This window comes from Molossus molossus, unplaced genomic scaffold, assembly GCF_014108415.1.
Source record: "Molossus molossus isolate mMolMol1 unplaced genomic scaffold, mMolMol1.p scaffold_m16_p_12, whole genome shotgun sequence".
NCBI lineage: Eukaryota > Metazoa > Chordata > Mammalia > Chiroptera > Molossidae > Molossus > Molossus molossus.
The window spans coordinates 90,728,774-90,746,638 of NW_023425347.1; the positions used below are offsets into that span (position 1 = coordinate 90,728,774).

General features: G+C 51.8%; 1 protein-coding gene across 3 annotated transcripts in view; it reads left to right on the forward strand.

The window, feature by feature from the left end:
• Window positions 1-17,865, forward strand: part of ECE1 (endothelin converting enzyme 1) — a 100,947-nt gene that overhangs the window by 36,376 nt on the left and 46,706 nt on the right. The window contains exons 1-2 of one of the 3 annotated variants that reach the window (XM_036256203.1): window positions 7,461-7,642; window positions 11,092-11,178. In XM_036256203.1, coding sequence (XP_036112096.1) covers window positions 11,092-11,178 — 87 coding nt within the window. In that variant the 5' untranslated portion in view covers window positions 7,461-7,642. Of the gene's footprint in view, window positions 1-7,460; window positions 7,643-10,781; window positions 10,841-11,091; window positions 11,179-17,865 lie in introns of those variants that run through there. The other 2 variants (XM_036256201.1, XM_036256202.1) reach the window with 2 other exon arrangements.

Genomic DNA, 17,865 nt, shown 5'->3' on the forward strand with positions numbered 1-17,865 from the left:
GAGGAATGTAGATGTGTGATTTTCAGACTTTGTTCCTTGGAACCTCAGGAAGCCAGGTTTGGGTTAGGGCAGCGGTTCTCAACCTGTGGGTTGCGACCCCTTTGGGGGTCGAACGGCCCTTTCACAGGGGTCGCCTAAGACCATCGGAAAACACGTATTTCCGCTGGTCTTAGGAACCGAGACACAGCTCCTCTGTCCGTCTCCAGGCGGGTCCGCCCACATGCAGAGGCGCCCACATACAACACGAGGAGCTGTGTTACAGGGTCGGGCATCAGGAAGGCTGAGAACCACTGGGTTAGGGTATATGGGGTCATGGAATAGGTAAGTGACAGCCCCACTTATATTTCTCTCTTTCTTTCTTGGTTAATATTTACCCAAAGGTATTTTTTCATTGATATTTATGTATTTATTTATTTATTATCCTCACCCAAGGACATTTTTTCGTTTTTTGTTCAGATAGAGTGGGAGGGAGAGAGAGAGGAAGAGAGAGGGAGAGAGAGAGAGAGAAACATCGACGTGAAAGGGACACATCAAGTGGCTGCCACCCGCATGACCCAACCAGGGCCGGGGACAAACTGCAACCGAGGCACAGGCTCCCTAGCGGGAACCGAACCCAGGTCTCTCCAGACCACAGGTCGACGCTCTAACCACAGAGCCAAACCGGCCAGGGCTTTTCATTGATTTTTAGATAGAGTGGGAAGGAGGGAGGGAGAGAGAGAGAGAAAGAAAAAGAAACAGCGATGTGAAAGAGATACATCAATTGGTTACCTCCCGCATGAGCCCCAACTGGAGCCCGGGATCAAACCTGCAGCCCGGGTACACGCCCTTGATCAGAAATTGAACCCGCGACCCTTCAGTCCTCAGGCCAAAGTTCCAACTGCTGAGCCACATCAGCCAGGGCCCACTTATATCTCTTTTGTATTTGGGTTGCCATGTTAAATTTTTAAAATAAAGGGCTCTCTGGGATTAAAATGTATATGCTTCCAAACTGTCTAATCCAGCAACTGCCTTCCCATTTTACAGATGGAAAAACTGACTCCAGAGCCCATATTTTCCCCATAAATGATAATAAAATATTCAGGCATTGTTTTAAGTTTTTAAATTTATTTAACTCTCACAACCCTATGAGGGCAACACTTGTCTCCCTTTTACAGATGAGGACACTGAGGCTCAGTTGGTGAAGTAGCTTGCCCAAAGATTAGAATCCAAGGACCCTAACTCCCAAGCACACTCTTAGCCACTCCCAGTCTGCCAGCCACACCTTCTCTATGTGTTCTAGAGAGGCGAAGTCACTTGCCGAGGCCTAGGGTAAGGTAGTGTCAGAACTGGGACCAGACTATAGATCTCCTGCCTTCCAGCCCAAGCCCCAGTTACCTCCCACTGTCCAGGACATCGCCTGGACTAGAGGGGGACACGAGCAAGCCAGTGTGGATCTTGGCTCTGTTCTTCACTGGCTGTGTGACCTTGGACAAGTGAGTGGACCTCTCTGAGCCTGCTTTCTCGCCTTAGAAAGGGGATAATAGGGTCACATCATGGAGTTATGGAAGTTAAGCAGGATCGTCCACATGAGTTGGTTGGCACGGGGCCTGGCACACACTGTGAGGGCCCTGGCCACCCTCAGTTCCTGGATCCCAGGAGTCCCCCACCTGCCCTACCTACTTCCTCCCTCTTTGCAACCCTCACCTGCCCCTGTGCAACACAAATACTAATTACAGCCATTTCCACAAGCTGCTCCCTGGTGGAGCCTAATTACCGGCAACTCTGTCATCATCGTCATCATAAATATCATTAGGTGAGACAGATTAACTTTGTCCTGAGTTTTATGTGATTGGACCAGCAAATTGTTTGGCACACTTGGTCTCCTCAGCCTGGTTGTCCTGTGCGGCGTCGGGCCCGCTGTAGATGTCTGGTCTGTCTCGAACTTGGTGCTCCGAGATCAGAGTGGGCAACTTGGCCCCCGTAACCGGCCGGAGGTGACGCCTGAATGGTAAGGATGGAGCAGGTCGTTGTCACAAGCTTCGGGGATAGATACAGCTGGGTTTCCACCCAGGCCTTGTTATTTACCAGATATGTGACTTTGGTCAAGTTACTAACTCTCCCGGAATTATAGTTGTTTTATAGTACGCAACGATGATATGTGCCAGCTGTACCAGGCCCAGCACCTGGCAGGCCATCGGTCCTCCTAGATCTTCCTTCGTTCTCAGCATGACTTGAAGAGCCAGCCCTTTCTGAACCCCCAAACCCTCCCCCCCCACACACACACATGCTAACATTGACTTGGTGCTGCTTCTCCATGAGGCTGAGGACTCAGTGCGTCTTATTTTATGTAATATGTATACAGGCCCTGAGAAGCAGGTACCATTATAGTCTTCATTTGATAAACGAGAAAGCCAAAGTACAGAAAGGAAGTGGACTGACTTTGTCCAGGTCACACAGTTGCACTTGGCTACGGTCTTCTGGGCTGAGCTGCTAGAAGGCCATGCAGGGTGCTGCTGGAGAGCAAGGAGGGAGGGTCACAGGGAAGTCCGAGAAGGCTGCCTGGAGGAAGGTGCATCTGCGTTGAAGAGTTAGTTAGCCAGGGAAGGCCGAGAAGAAAGGCCTCACAGGCAGAGGGCAGTAGATCCGCAAAGGCCTGGAGCAGGAAGCGCACTCATATTTCACTGAGATTCGAACATGAGAGGGAGAAGTGGTGAAAGAGGCTGGAGAGGAGCCAGGAGCCAGGTCCTGGGGGGTGGAGGAGGGGGTTGGGAGCCAGGCCAAGGCTCATGCTTTCTTCTGCCAGTTCCAGGGAGCCAGCATGTGAAGGAGACTGACTGGATCATATCAGTTTAAAAGGTTCTGCTTGGAGCCAGCCCGGAGATGAGGGACTGGGGGAAGTGATAAATGGAGATTAAGGGGGGGTGGGGACTAATCGGGGAAGGCTTTGGGAGAAGTGGACAGAGGCAGTGGGCCTGGACAGAGGGCAGAGATGACAGATGGAGGCTGTCAGGCGGGTGCGGAAGAGAGAGACATGGTAGGGGCCGTGCATGGGGCCGGATGGTCATCGGTGTGGTGAGTGGCCTGTGCCAGGGAGTAAGGAAGGGTTGCTGGCCAGGTTTGGGGCTTGGGTGTGGGGTGGCCTCAGCAGGCCCTGAGGCTGTCGGCTGGCAGAACTGGGTAAGGCTTTCAGTGCCTTCCGGGGCCCCCCAGGCAAGTGAGTCAACACTTGGCCAAGTGGCTGAGTGTTTTCTAGCTTTCTGCATGTGTGGACGTGTCTCCCACTGTCCGCGCATTACGGGGAGCCCAGCCTGGGACGCTGGTCCAGACCAGAGTGATTGACTCATTGGTTGGCAGGGCCGCCACCTTCTCCCGTGAGGCAGTTAGCAGCCTTGACCTCCCGTGTACGCTCTGGGCCCTTGACCTTCCAGGCTCTCCCCATAATTCCCGCCCACCTTCCCCCTTTTTATGCTCAGGCCTCCAGCTCCATCTGACCCCTTGATGGCACAAAGTGGAGTCTCCATCGCCCATCCCCAACATATCCCTCCCAATTTCTGACATTTCAAATGGGGCAGCCTGTTGTCTCCAAAGGAGGTTGTTCTAGAGAGCCAGGCCCCCAGGTGGTGTAAGAAAAGAGGAAGACCTGGGGTTGGGCACCACTCTAACTGGCACGCTGCCTCGTTTCTCTGGCCTCAGTCTCTACATCTGTAAAATGGGGATCCCAGGGCTTATTCCACAGGGTGATCATGACACACAAGTAAGAGGGTATAAAAGCCTTGAGAAATGGGCAGTGCTGGGCGTGTGTTGGGGCCAATGACTGTTCTCTGTTTCAGGGGCCAGCCAGTCTTTTTTGTTGTTGTTGTTTTTTAATAAACATTTGATTTTAGAACAGTTTTGGGTTTTTAGCGTTATTGGAAAGGTAGTACAGAGAGTTCCCTTATACTCCATACCATTCCCCGTTACTAACATCGTATACAGGGTGGGGCACAAGTAGTTTATAGCTGTTCGTGTGGGAAATAATGCAATAATTAATAAATAACAATGCAAGAATAAACTTTCACGAATTCACAACTGTAAACCTACTTTTACCCCACCCTGTATGAGATGGTCCATTTCTCACAATTAATGAACTGATATTGATACATTAGTACAAACTGAAGTCTGTAATTATTAGTTTTCACCTAATGCCCTTTCTGGAAGTTCTAGGATCCCATCCAGGACCCCCCATTGTACTTAGTTGTCACGTCTTCCTAAGCTCCTCTTGGCTGTTGACAGTTCCTCAGACGTGCCTTGTTTTTGACAACCTGGACATTTTGAGACGTTCTAGGCAGGCATTTTGTGGCATGTTCCTCAGCTGGGGTTTGTGTGATGGTTTTCTCATGGTTAGACTGGGGTAATAAGGTGGTGTTAGGAGGAACGTCAAGCACCATTCACGTCATGACGTATCATGAGTGCATACTTGCTCTTGGTAAGACGCACTGGATGTATCGCTGTTGGCATTCACCTTGATCACCCGGGAGGTGGGTTCTTTTTGCCCTGAATACGGCAGCAGGGCCAGATTAATGTCAAATGTTGGCTGAACTAAGGCCAAGGTCAGAAAACGTGGACGAGGGCAGAAGCAAATGGAGAAGTAGCGAAGGGAAATAAAGAAAAGCAGGTACGAGGGGGTGCCACACTGTGTCTGTCAGGTACCAGTTCGCTTGGGGATGGGATGTTACATGCCAGGAAGTTCATGTGTCAGCTCATTCACTCTTCACAATAACCCTTTTTACAGATGAGGAAACTGAGGCCTGGAAGGGCAAATGACATGGTCACATGAGCCAGGGAACCTGGGGTCAAGCCTGGGTCTGTCTTGACTGCCTCAGTCTCCCAGTGTTGAATGACTACCTTGAAGCTGCATTCCCAGGACAATCAATCAAGGAAGGGGTGTTCCTGATACCGGTTGTTTCTAATTCACTTTATTCATGATAGGCGATGACTAACACACATTCAGTAAAGTGATATGCTGTAGAATGGAAAATAATATCAGAGAATATATAATGGAACATGTAGACAAGGAAAAAGCTGAACATAAAGACCAGGAAAATGCCCATAGGTGAGTTTCTGATTTGGTATGAGCTTCCTGGCAGCCAAGGAAAAAAGGGATATGGGCTGATTCCTATGATTCCTGTTATCAGAAAGCAAAGAAGCAGTTCGGTGTTTTAGGAACTTTGTGGTACATTTAAAAAGAAATTAATCACATGGAAATTTCACACGTCAAAGACACTGAGCAATGTAATGGGTAATGTAATAGTAGTAATAGATGTCATGTGGTGTCATCTTCAGGAGTGATGGCCATATTTTTACTATCTTGCCCCTTGGCCATAGTTGTCCTATTTGAATCTTACTTGATTGTCATCAAGCAACTAAAGTCTATTTCTTTGTGGAAGTCACAGATGCCTGTGCCCTAGTGAAAACCTAGGATACAAATTAGCCAGTTATCTATGTATCCGGTTCTGTGCTGGGCAGCAGGGATAGAGGGTAATAAGATGATTGCTGCTCCCCCCGCCCCCCTTTCTATCCCAGGGCTGAAGACACCTAGACAAAGGCCTGAATGGAATACAGGTGCTATGCCAGGGGCCCATCAGACTGAGGAGGAGAGGGCTTCATGGAGGAGGAAGTAGGCCAGAGATGGAAAGCAGTAATTGGAGTGGAGGACTCACAGTCTTGAGAGAGGGGATATCAGGTGCAGGTCCCTTGAGGGGAGGGACTGAGTCCTGTGTAGGGCTACCCCTCAGTTGGCAGCACAGGGCCTGACAAGCATCAAGGACTTAGTGAACTCCTGTTGAGCCCTCAACACCCACAGAGATAGATCTGGGGTCAGAGTGATAGCCACACCTGAAGGGTATGTGGAGGGTAAGCCTAGAGAGGCAGGTTTGGGCCAGATGGGGGAGTCCTTGAATGCCAAGCTAAGGAGTTTGGATTTTGTTCTTTAGAATGTGGGGATCAACTGAAAGTTTCTGAGCCTGTGTTTTGTAAGACAGTTATACAGATAATAACTGTTAACACTTAGTGGTCACTTGCTGTGTGCCCAGTACTGTTCTAAGCACTTTATCTATATTAACTCATTTAAGTATCACAACAGTCTTACGAAGGAGGTACTGTTATTATCATCCCTGTTTTACAGATGAGACAGCTGAGGCACAGAGAGGTTGAGTCACTTGCCCAAGGTCACACAGCTGGGAAGTGGCAGAGTGGGTATCTGAACTGAGGTTTGGATCTAGATCTTTCACACACTATACTATGTGTCTATTATGCAAGTATTTAACTAACATATAGCATGAGTGTGTATCAGATGACATATAAGGATTTAACAAATCTCAGCTAGTGACTGGCACTAGAGAGGCAGGAATTGGCAGGGCCCTTGGCCATCGAGGGCTGTATCCCTAAGGAGCTGAGACTTAGAAATCCACCATGAAAACAGATCGGAGGGTGTGGCCAAGGAGTGCTGGGCCTGTGAATTTCACTCCGGAGCTGCTCTTTCCTGCCTCTGACAGGCTCCGAAATTCTTTGACGATCCCCAGCCTTGGGCAAACCAACCACAAGAGCCATCAGGCCTTTGTCCTCAGAGTTACTGAGCATTTATAACTTCTCACTTCTGTTCACCCCAAGCCTTTGATTTCCACAGGGTGGGGTTTCCACAGCTGGCATGATCACACCCTCATCTGACTTTCATCACCTTCTCTGTGCAGTTGCGATGCCTCCATCCTTGGTCTCCACCAGGCCCAGATTACCGCCTGGGCTCTGTGGGGTGGGGTGGGGCAGGACAGGAACCAGCAGATCAAGGCACAGGCTGTCCACAAAGCAGAGGCTGTTCCGCTTTACCTGAAGCTCGCGGCCGGGCGTGGCACCCACAGCCACAAATGAGGCAATTAGGGAGCTCAAGTGCTGGCTGCCCTGCCAGTCAGTGCGCCCGGACTCCACAGGGTCCCCACTGAAGAAACAGCTCCCCCTTCCTCCATGAGCGTGGGACCAGGGGGCAGGACCCAGGTTCTGTGCCCAGCTCTGCCAGTTGCTAGCTGTGTGGCTGGGGTTCTCTGATGGCAGAATCATGAAGTCAGTGTGCAAGGAGTCAGTCACATCCTGGCTCCCTCGCTGTCTAGCCAGTGACTTGGGTGGGTGAAGAGGCTAAGTCCTGCCTTCTCCCTAATTCTCAGTCTTCTCATCTCTAAAGTATAGGTGCTGATTCCCACTTCACAGGGTGCTGTGGGCTCAGGACAGATTTTGTCAAGCACATAGTAGGTGTTGGGGCTCCCCCTTTACCCCTCCACTTCTCTTGTAAAATGGAAGTGATACCTGCTGAGGCGGAGGCGGAGGCTCTAGGTGGGTGTGGGGATCCAAGACAGTGAATGGAAGGCCCTGCCTGGCTCTGGGCGACTGTGGGCGGGCACAGAGATAGGGCTGCCATTGTTGCTGGAATGTCACTCACCTTCTGGAGCCTACGGAGCTCCCCCCAAACGCAGCCCGCTAAGCCATTCCCACGCCTGAGGTGGGTTCGGTTTCACTTCAGGGCCTCAGGCAGGCATTTCAGGAAGGGCCTCATCTTTTGTGTGCTGAGAAATAAACAGCTCTCCATCTGTGCGAATTGCTGCTCGGAAGGTGTGTGAACTGACCTCCTCTGAGACAGGTATGAGAGCTCCCCACGTCAGTCTGCAGACGGGACGGGCCGCAGTGGGTGGAGGGCAGGGGTGGTCTGGCCTTGGCCCCCTGGGATCAACTTTCAGCCTGACGAGATTCAGTCCCTGCCTTCAAGGTTCTGTCTAGAGTCTGAAGAGCTGTGTGCTTCCATGGAAGGAAGCATGGGGTGGGGGCCATGTGGGAGGAACACAGAGCAGGGGTCCACACGCCGCCTGGGGTCAGGGGAGGGTGGTCAGGAGAGCTTCCCAGAAGGGAATGAGATGAAGGGGGGAGCCATTGCTCCACTGCACCTGGGCAAGTTATTTCCCTGAGCCTCAGTTTTAGTGTCTGTGAAAGGGGCCAGTAATACCTGCTTCAGAGGGAAGGGTGAGAGGCTTAAGTGGGATGCTGGGTGTAAAAGAACTGACAAATACCTCACACCCCTGGGTGTCCGGGAAATAGAACCTGCTGGGCCAGGATGGGGAGATGCTTGGTGAACTGAACTTCTTCCTCAAGGGTCTTTTCCTTGCATGGTTGACACCTGTTACTTAGTGTAACCAAGTGTCCTATTTCAGAAGGAGTTCAGCTGTAACCCAGCATAACGCGAAGATGCCTGGGAGCCCTTTCTCTTGGGTGGGTAATGGGAACTCTTTCACCCAGTGAGAGTGGAGCAGAAGACTCCAGAATTAAAATTCTTGCCATAGTACTCTGCATGCCCTGCCCTTGTGCCCCTTACCCGGGTTTCCTTTGTCCTTGGGCACTGAAAAGTTAGATGCATACTGGTTTAAAGACACTGCCCAGGGCACTTGTCACTTCCCCTCCGCTTGTTCCCTCACTAACTTTAACTGTCTATTGTTCCCCTACATGATGTCAGGTGATGGGGATTCCCTGTGCCAGACAAGGTCCCAGCCCTGAGAAAGCTCTCAATTCTGGGTAGGGGGAGGGAGATAAATGAAAAAACCAAAGAAGTAATAGTAACAGACTACGAGAAATACTATAAAGGGAGCCCTGGCTGGTTTGGTTCAGCGGTTAGAGCATCAGCCTGCAGACCATGGATGGGTCGAGGGTTTGATTCCCAGTCAAGGACACATGCCTGGGCGGTAGGTTCAATCCCTGATCTCAGTGGGCTGTGTGCGCGAGGCAACCAATCGATGTCTCTCTCTCCCTCTCCCTCCCTTCCACTCTATCTAAAAAACAATGCAAAAATATCCTCAGGTGAGGATTAACAACAACAAAAATAAAGGGAAATAATGGGGTGCTTTAATATGGAATTTGAGGGGCTACTTAGGGCAGTCGGGACATTGAGGAGGTGACATTTAAGTTGAGATCTGAAGCAGGAGTTGACCATGCATGGGAGGAGTAGAGATAAGGAAAGAATGTTCCAGATAGAGGGAACATTGCTATAAAGATCTGGGTGGCCCTGGCCAGTGTGGCTTAGTTGGATGGGCACTGTCCCATGCACTGACAGGTTGCTGGTTCGATTCCCAGTCAGGGCACATGCCCTGGGTTTGGGCTTAGTCCCTAGTAGGGGCATGCAGGAGGCCGCGGATCGGTTTATCGCATCAACGTTTCTCTCCCTCTCTCTCTAAAAAATCTATAAAAACATATTAAATAAATGAATAGATAAAGGTCTGGGTGGAGGGGAGGAGATTCTTGGAAATCTGAGGAACCAAGGGAAGGCCACACAGTTAGGGTTTAGGAGAGGGAGGTGGGGAGCAGCACCAAAGTGAGGATCAGGGTGGGCAGGGGCCATGGGTGACTGATAAAGAAAGGGACTGTCCCTGTAGAGTTTTAATCAAGGGAGTGACAGGATTAGCATTTCCTTTTTTTTGTTTTGTTTTGTTTTTTATCCTCACCCGAGGACATTTTTCCATTTTTTGTTCAGGTAGAGTGGGAGGGAGAGAGAGGAACAGAGAGAGAGAGAGAAACATCAATGTGAAAGGAACACATCGAGTGGCTGCCACCCGCACGACCGACCAGGGCCGGGGACAAACTGCAACCAAGGTACATGCCCTTAGCGGGAACCGAACCCGGGTCTCTCAGGACCACAGGCCGATGCTCTAACCGCTGAGCCAAACCGGCCAGGGCTAGCATTTCCTTTTTAAAGACTCACTCTGGCTGCTGAGAGGACTCTAAGATGACAGGAGTGGAAGCCAAGAGCTGTCATTGTGGCTGTGGCCCTGGGAAGTCACCTCACCTCTGAGCCTGTCGCTTCACACACATTTGTGTTGTAAGAATCACATGGAAATGAATGGAAGTTCTTTTGGAAAAGCTGAAAAAATGTAGGGGACTCCAGGTCTCCACCTAAGTGGAGGCGGCTTTGGGAAACTACTGAGTTAGGATCTCGGGTGCAAGGGAGAATGCTGGGTGTCCAGAGTCTGTATCTGAGCACCCCACATCTGAGAGAGCCCAGTTTCCCAGCCTAGGTGAGGGCCCCTGAGAGGCCTCAGGCACGGGGGAAAGAGCACCTGCTTGAGGCTCTGGCTCCTGGGAGGGAAGTCACCTTCCCGGCTTTGAGCAGGTCTGAAGCTGAAGCCAGGTTCTTACTTTGGGGGGAAAGACACACCTTTGAGCTTGGAGGTAAGCATTGGATTCCCCTCCAGCCGCCCAAAGGTACACACACCACTTTGTCTTTCTATGTCGGGAGTTCTCTGGAATTTTCTGAAATCATTCATGAACTCTGGCTTTAAGACCCTTGAGCTAGAGGAAGGGGGAGGTACTGTCTTTTTTATTCTACCTCTTCTTTCCCCTAATGTTTGCAGCGCAGACGGGGAGAGCCCGTGCCGCACCTCAGGGCCAATGGTGGGAGGAACCTGCATCTGAAGGGGGCCAAATTGGGGGCGCCGTCCTCACCCTGAGTCTTGTCTCTGCCACCGGGGGTTACTGAAGGGGGCACTTAAGGTTTCTTACAAGGAGAGGTCGCTGCGAGGCCCCTTCCGGCGGGGTAGGGGCTGGCCATGCCCTGACCCCTGGGAAAGGGAGGTGTCCCCGGGACGGGCCCTGGGGGGCTCCTGGGGGGCCCGGAGGGAACCTGAGCCGAGCTGATCAGGCTCCGCCTGCGAAGGTGGCGCAGTGCCGGCGGCCGGCCCGCCCAGACCGGCCTGGGGCGCAGCGGCGGCAGCGATGGTGGGGACTCGGGCGCACGGGGCGCGGCATGCCGAGCGTGTGGCCACTGGATGCATTGGCCACAGCGCCGTCCGTGCTGGGGGTGAGGGCCGCGTTGCCACAGCACAGGGTGGGGGTGGAGGCGGGACCCCCTCCCCCACGGCGGGCTGGTCGGTGGGCTGGTCTCGGTGTCCGGGCTGGGGCGGGGCGCTGCGGAGGCGGCGGCGTGGAGGTGGCGGTGGCGGTGGCGGTGGTGGCGGTGGCAGCGACGCCTGGGTCGCGTCCCCATTCCCCCCCTCGGGTGCGAGAGCCATGGAGGCGCTGAGGGAGTCTGTGCTGCACTTGGCCTTGCAGATGTCGACCTACAAACGGGCCACGCAGGATGAAGAGGAACTGGTGGACTCACTCTCAGAGGGCGACGTGTATCCACGCGACCCGCAGGTAGGAGTCCCGGCCCTCTGTGGGAGCCTCCCCTTCCCGGGTGGGGGGTGCTGTGCATGCGCACTGGCGCTCCCCGCCCCCACCAGCCCCGCGCCTCCGCCCCCATCCTGCCAGTCCCAGAGGGGTCTGTGCCAGCCCCAAGCGGTAGACAGGCTGGGCTCCGTGGGGGAGAAGGCTTTCTGGGGCAAAAGTGCCCCTAGGGCACAGAGCTTGTCCACCAGCCTCTCCTCCACAGCTCTGCCTTTCCCCTGGGCCCCCTGCGCCCCGGACCACACTCGTGGGGCTATAGCCCAGGTGGCAGAGTTGAAGCACATACCCTCCCTTTCCCTTTAGAGCCCAACTGGTCCAGTTTTCGTTTCACAGAAGAGGCGGTTCCTGAACACTCAGGGACTTGCCCTAGGTGACACAGCCTGTTACTGGCAGAGCCTGAAACTGTTTTAGCACTAAAGCTCTGTGTTCCTGGAACCCCCTCAGTACTAGACACACTGGGCAGTTGGTCACCCAGTCTGGAAGGCATTACCCTATTCTCCCCTCCCCCCATACCCGAATTTCCAGGACGGGGGTGGGAGCTATCCTCTTCCCCCTTTCTCTGCCACGTTTCAGCCAATTCCTCCCCTCCCAGGGTCTGCCCCGTGACAATCCAGTAAGCCCACCACCTCCCTACTGTGTGGCACCACAGTGAGCAGGGCTACTTTCTGCGCTTTCCCTGTGGGGCTGAGTGGGACAGTCCTGACCTTAATGGGGTTTTTACCCAGGCAGGTAGGTGGCATTGAGTTGGCAACATCAAGGACACCCAAGGGGGCTCTGTGATCCGGCTCCTGAGGAACCAGTGTAGAGAGAGGAGCCAGGGCATCTCAGTCCAGGAGGACTTGTGCCAGGCTGATGAAGGGCAACACTGGGCGGTGTCTTGGGACCTTCCAGTGAACTGACAACAAACCACAGCCTCTGTGGTGGGCAAGCTTGAGGTGTGTGGACACAGGCTGCCAGATCCAACCCTACTCAGGCACACCCCCTCAAAGCTGGAGTAGAATACTAATACAGGGAGACAGGGTGGAGTGAGTCCCTCCTCCAGGCTAAATAGGTCCAGGGAGATCCAAACTCATGATCCCAAGTGGGATGTGGCACCCTTACCTACATTATTCTACTTAACCTTCAGGACCATCCCATGAGCTAAAGGGGTTACTGTTCCCACTTACAGGTGAGGGAGCTGAGGCTCTGAAAGGGGAGACAGCTCACCTTAGGTCACAGAGCTGGAAATCTGGGAGTGAGAAATCCAACCCAGTTTGTCCAGAACCTCTTCCCTGCGGACACTCAGGCTAAATCCAGCAGGAAATGAGATTTCTGTAGCAGGCACTTTTCCCTGCTACAAATCAAAACAGAATCTAATCAGCAATCTTTTTAGTCTCATCTTCCACAGATGGTTCTAAATATATCAGCACAAAAGCATTTGGAATTCACAACAAAATGTGCCATGTAGTTATCATCATAATAGCAGCCCACATGGGTATAGCCTTTTCCAGGTCACAGAGTCCTTGCATCGCCCTGAGGCTGCCTGGCAGAATGAAGGCAGCTCAGTCCCTGAAGCTGGGGACCCAGGTTTGAATTCTGACTCCACTCAAGCTCTTGGGCCAGCTGCTTAATCTCTTAATCCCTTTAAAGCACAACTTCCTCATCTGTAAAATGGGAGAGAAAGTGGATGTTTTTTTTGACCTATGAGGTAAGGGCCCCTGTGGCCATATTACGCATGATAAAGAAGGATTAGGGAGATTCCTGTGGTCAGAGTTGTCATGTGGTTTGGAGTGCAGTGTTGGTGCCCCTACCCCAAGCTGGATACATTGCTCACTTTCTATATGGGAAAAAGCCGAAAAGGTAGCCCCAAGGATTTGGGGCATTCTTTGGGTACCCAGTCTGGCTTGCCTTAAGCCTCCACAACTTCCCCAGAGCAAATGTGAACTAGTCCAACGCTTGTTCTTCTAAGAGTCAAAAACTCATTCACCTCTGCTTAGAAAGCAAAATTTTCTATTTTATATTTTTAATCATTGAGGTTTTTTCCAATGTACAAACTCGACATGCTCATTTGTGAATATAAAAAAGAGTCCAGTACATTAAAAAAAAAAAAAAAAAAAAAGATTTAAAAAGAAACAGTAACCTCACTGCTCACAGATAGTCACTTCTAGTTTTTCACATTTGCATGTATATATTTTTAAACATAGTTGAGTTGACTCGAAGGAGATGATGTAGCATCCTGCCTTTCTCCGTTAATGCGACTTCATACGTATTTTTCTGTGTTGTTAAAAAACCTCCACAACCTGCTGCCATTAAAAATCATAATACCTCCCCCTGGCTGGTATGGCTCAGTTGGTTGGGCATCATCCCCTTCCCCAGAAAGACTGTGGGGTTGATTTCCTGGTTAGGACACATGGCCAGAGTGTGGGTTCAATCCCTGCTAGGGGGCGTGCAGGAGCCAGCCAATTGATATTTCTCTCTCTTTCTCCCTCTCCCTTTCTATCTATCTAAAAATCAATGAAAATATATATATTTTTTAAGAAATCATACCTCATGGCACCAATATATAAAAATATATTTAATCACTATAGTTGGACAATAGGCCCAATAGTGTAACACTGTAACTGACTGTCTTTTAGCCTTTTAGATGAGTTAGTTGCTAGAAACACAACTGCTCCCTCCATTTTAGGCTTTTTAAAATGGACCCTGTCTGCCCAGCTGGTGTGGCTCAATGGGGCTCAGAGAAGAGATGGGGAGGACCAGAGGACATACAGTTTCGCTCTGGACTGGCCCCATGGTCTCAGCCAGAAGTCTGCCATATGGTCAGAGAGGTCCTGGTTTGATTCTCCATCAGGGCACATGCCCGGGCTGTGGGCTTGATCCCCAGTAGGGGGTGTGCAGGAGGCAGCCGATCCATGTTTCTCACATCGATGTTTCTATCTCCCTCTCTCCCTTCCTCTCTCTCTAAAAAAAAAAAATCAATAAAAACATTAAAAATAATAATAAAACAGTCTTCCCAAATCTTCCTATCTTGACGGGCAGCTATAAAAATAAGCTACTTGATTTTTCAAGATTTTGAAGTTCTAGGAACTCCAGTTATTGTTACTGATACTAGCAAATGAAAGCTTCCATCTTTCAGCCAAACTTGCTTTATTTCTGAATACACTGTCAAAATGCTGAATTTTGCTGGAGCCAAGTTCTACCTGTACCTCACCTGAAAGGGTTTTTCTTTTCCTTTATCTCGTATTTTAGGCGCACGTTCATTGCGAGTCGCCAGAATTTGTCCCAATGGCCTGGGTGCAGCATTCAAAGCCAGGCCCCTCTAACACAGAGCCCAGCTTTGCCTCCCCTGGGCTCAGACCTGCGAGCAGCTGTCCTAGCTCTTTTGGTGCAAAGTGGGGTTAATACTGTTAGTCCGCCTCCCAGAGCTGTTACAGAGGTTGAAATGAGACAGTGTAAGCGAGAGCCTTTAGTGTAGCGCACAGAAAATGGATTTGGCTGTTATCAGAATTATCATCAAAACTCGCCAGGCGTGATGTCTCAGTGATGCCCTAAGTATAACAGCTTTTCTGTGCTCTGCTCAGGCTGGCTGCCCGGCCTCTCACACCCAGCCACACCGTTTCAGTGGCTTGAAAGGAAAAAGCTCAAGTTACCCCTGCAGCCTAAACTGGGGAGCAGATGTCCATGACTGTTTACCAGAAGCTTTGAAACTCACCCAGTTACTTCTAAAAATTCATTTTTTCAACAAAAAGAAAAGCTTTTGTTATTTTTATATTTAATTCTTAATGGTGGTGTTCTCTCTCTCTCTCTCTCTCTCTCTCTCTCTCTCTCTCTCTCTCCTCCCCTCACCCCCTGCCACACACAGGCTCTCTTGGAAGGTGGACTAGTAGTATGATCCCCATTTTGCACCAGAAGAACTGAGAGTTGCTGTCAGGTCTCAGTATGATTTCGGGGACAGTCCCACTCAGTACTTTGAAAAGACCTCTCTGCTTACGAGGAGGTTCTTTCAGCTCCATCCACCTGCTAGAGACTCATACTCATGGCCTTAGAGTTGTTCTAGAATCTGCGGTGGTCAGACCTGGGACCGCATCCAGCTTCCTCATTTTAAGGGTAGGAGTCGGAGGCCCGGAGGCTGCCCAGCAACACACATGGGACGTTGGTCAAGTCCAGGGCAGCCTTTTCTCTTGTGCCACTAGCAGCTGGTGTTCCTTCAGGGAAGCCAAGAGGATGGGAACGCACTTCTTTGAACACTAGACTTTGATTCCTTTTAAGACGCGAGTTCTGTCCCCTTCGACACGTACTGCTTTAAGCTGTGATCAGTTCCTGGAAGAGTCGGGCACGGGGCAGGTGGGGCTCAGAGAAGAGATGGGAGGACCAGAGGACTGGCCCCAGTGGCCTCAGCCAGAAGTCTGCCACATGGAAGCTTCTAGAAGAAACTCCCCCAACCTAACACCTTTATGGAGGCAGAGTGCCACACAGGGCCAAGCTGTCATGGTCGGTCTGCTCTGAAAGGCTGAGTCTGGCAGGCAGCCTGGTCACCCTGCCAGCCCTCATGGGGTGGCCAGGCTCTTGGGCGGCACAGGGTGGGCTCCCTGCCAAGCCCTTGGCCAGACTGACTTCTGTTTTCTGCTCCACGAAGCCCAGGTCACTGGGGGACCTGGCGGTGGTTCAGCCACTGCCTTTCCTCCTTACCCCCTGCTTTATGTGAAAACCAGGCTTAGCCCACCTCCCCACTCCTGCTGCTGGCTTGTGTCCTGGGCCCCGGGCAGTGGCGGCCCGTCTTCGCCCGCAGAACTCTTTCCTGCTGTAAGCCCAGGTGAGCCAAGCACTCACTTCTGTAATGGAATATTTATCCCTCCTTAGGCAGGGCTTTGTTCCCTTGGCTGTGGGAACCTGGGCTGCACCAGCTCAGCTTTCTCTTACTCTCCTGTATCTCCGGCTGTCTGTCTCTCTCTCCTGTCTCCCTCTCCATCTCTCTCTTTCGAGAGCATCCTTTTCTTTCTGTCTCGTTCTCTCTGCCTCACGTGGCAATAACTGAGATATTAAACCCACCAACGAGCTGAGCATGCACAGTAATTCTCAACTCTCATCTCTGCTCCCTGGCCAGTGGTCACATCTCAAAGTGGCATGGGCTGCCCGCCACTAATCCTCCTACCCTGCCAGTCACTGGAGACTGGCGATTGATATGCCCTTGTTTCCAAAAGGAATGTGAGAAGCTCTTTGAGCCCCCCTTGCTGTGGCCTGTCTTGCTGGGTCCTCTGAAGGAGGCTGGGCAGATGACGGGCTCAGCGCGGAGAAGGGACTTGCCAGCAGATCCGATTTACACCCAGCCCTGTCCATCACACCCAGTAATTGGACCGCCTCTCCTGGAGAGGACTCGATTGGTGCCTCCAGGTGACTCCTGACCCAGAGGGATGCTTCTGGACTCCTTCCGCCCTCAGATGGGTTTGGGGCTTGTCGAAACCAAGAGGCCCTCAGCCAGGACAAGTCAAGCAAAGACCATTACAAAAGTTAAAACCCTATTTTCAAATTCCATTTGCCATTTCTGCCTGGAACTATGAATTTCTAATTTAATTCTGACTTAATTTTAATTGGGTTTGGCCGTGAACACCATCTGTCCGCTTGCCATCAAACAGTGGGGCTCAGCTCGATTTTGCTTCTGGGGGGCAGCACAGCCACCGGGCCGAGGCTGTGGGTTCTAGGCAGAGATGGTCTTGCTCGCTGGTCTCCTTCTCCGCCCCCGCCACTTCCTGTGTTTCTTCTGCACCTAATATAGTACCTACCCTTAGGGATGTTGTCAAGATGGAATAGCACCACCCAGCCACAATAGAACAAACACGATGCCAGGCACACAGCGCTCAGACACTGGCTGCCGTAATTGGTCTTTTTTCCTTTCCTCCTTCCCTCTGTTCCTTTCATTTCTTCTCTCCTTGCACCTCCTCGGATTCCCCACCGGTACCGAGGTGTTGCTCTGTCCACACCCGGGGAGGTTTTCCTGCTTCCCGCAGCCCCATGGCTGTGCTCCCCAGCTTCCCAGAGCCAGCCCCAGGCGGAGGGCTCCCCGCCTCGCCCTGTCACTGCCTCCCCCACGAGCTAAGCCCACGGAGGGGCCTAGAGCAGGAGGCAGAACTCAGAGCCGAGTCCAGGGGCAGGGCCGCAGGGAGACTGCGAGCAGGTGTCAGCGCCTGCCTCGCACCCTGGGGACCGACCCTCCGAGTCCCAGGCGCACTGCGGAGGACACGGATGCCTTGGAAGAGGCGCTGTGTGAGCCTTCCAGGGCTGTGAATTGTTCGCATCGCCCCAGGCTCCGTCTCAGCCCAGAGGGTTGACGGCATGGCTGTAGCATGGTCAGAATCCTTGTTTCTCACATTTGAAAACAGGTTCTTAAGAAATTTTAGCTCTCCTCCCCCGACCAGATGTACCTGCTTCGATTTCTGAGCCTCCTGGCCCTCCGTGGAAAATATGACTGGGCCACAAGTTCCTTTTTTTAGTTTTGGAACACAGTTTTCCTTCTATGAAAAGTTCTAATGTTCCCCTTTCTCTGGTGTAGCACTTCCTAGTCATTTTCTGACCAGAAATTACTCAGCGATGACCCCAAGGCCACTCCGTGCCGTCCCTTTCCCAAGGTGACCAGCTTTAAATCCCCACGTGTCAGTGTGAGGTTCTTGGGTGACTTGGCTC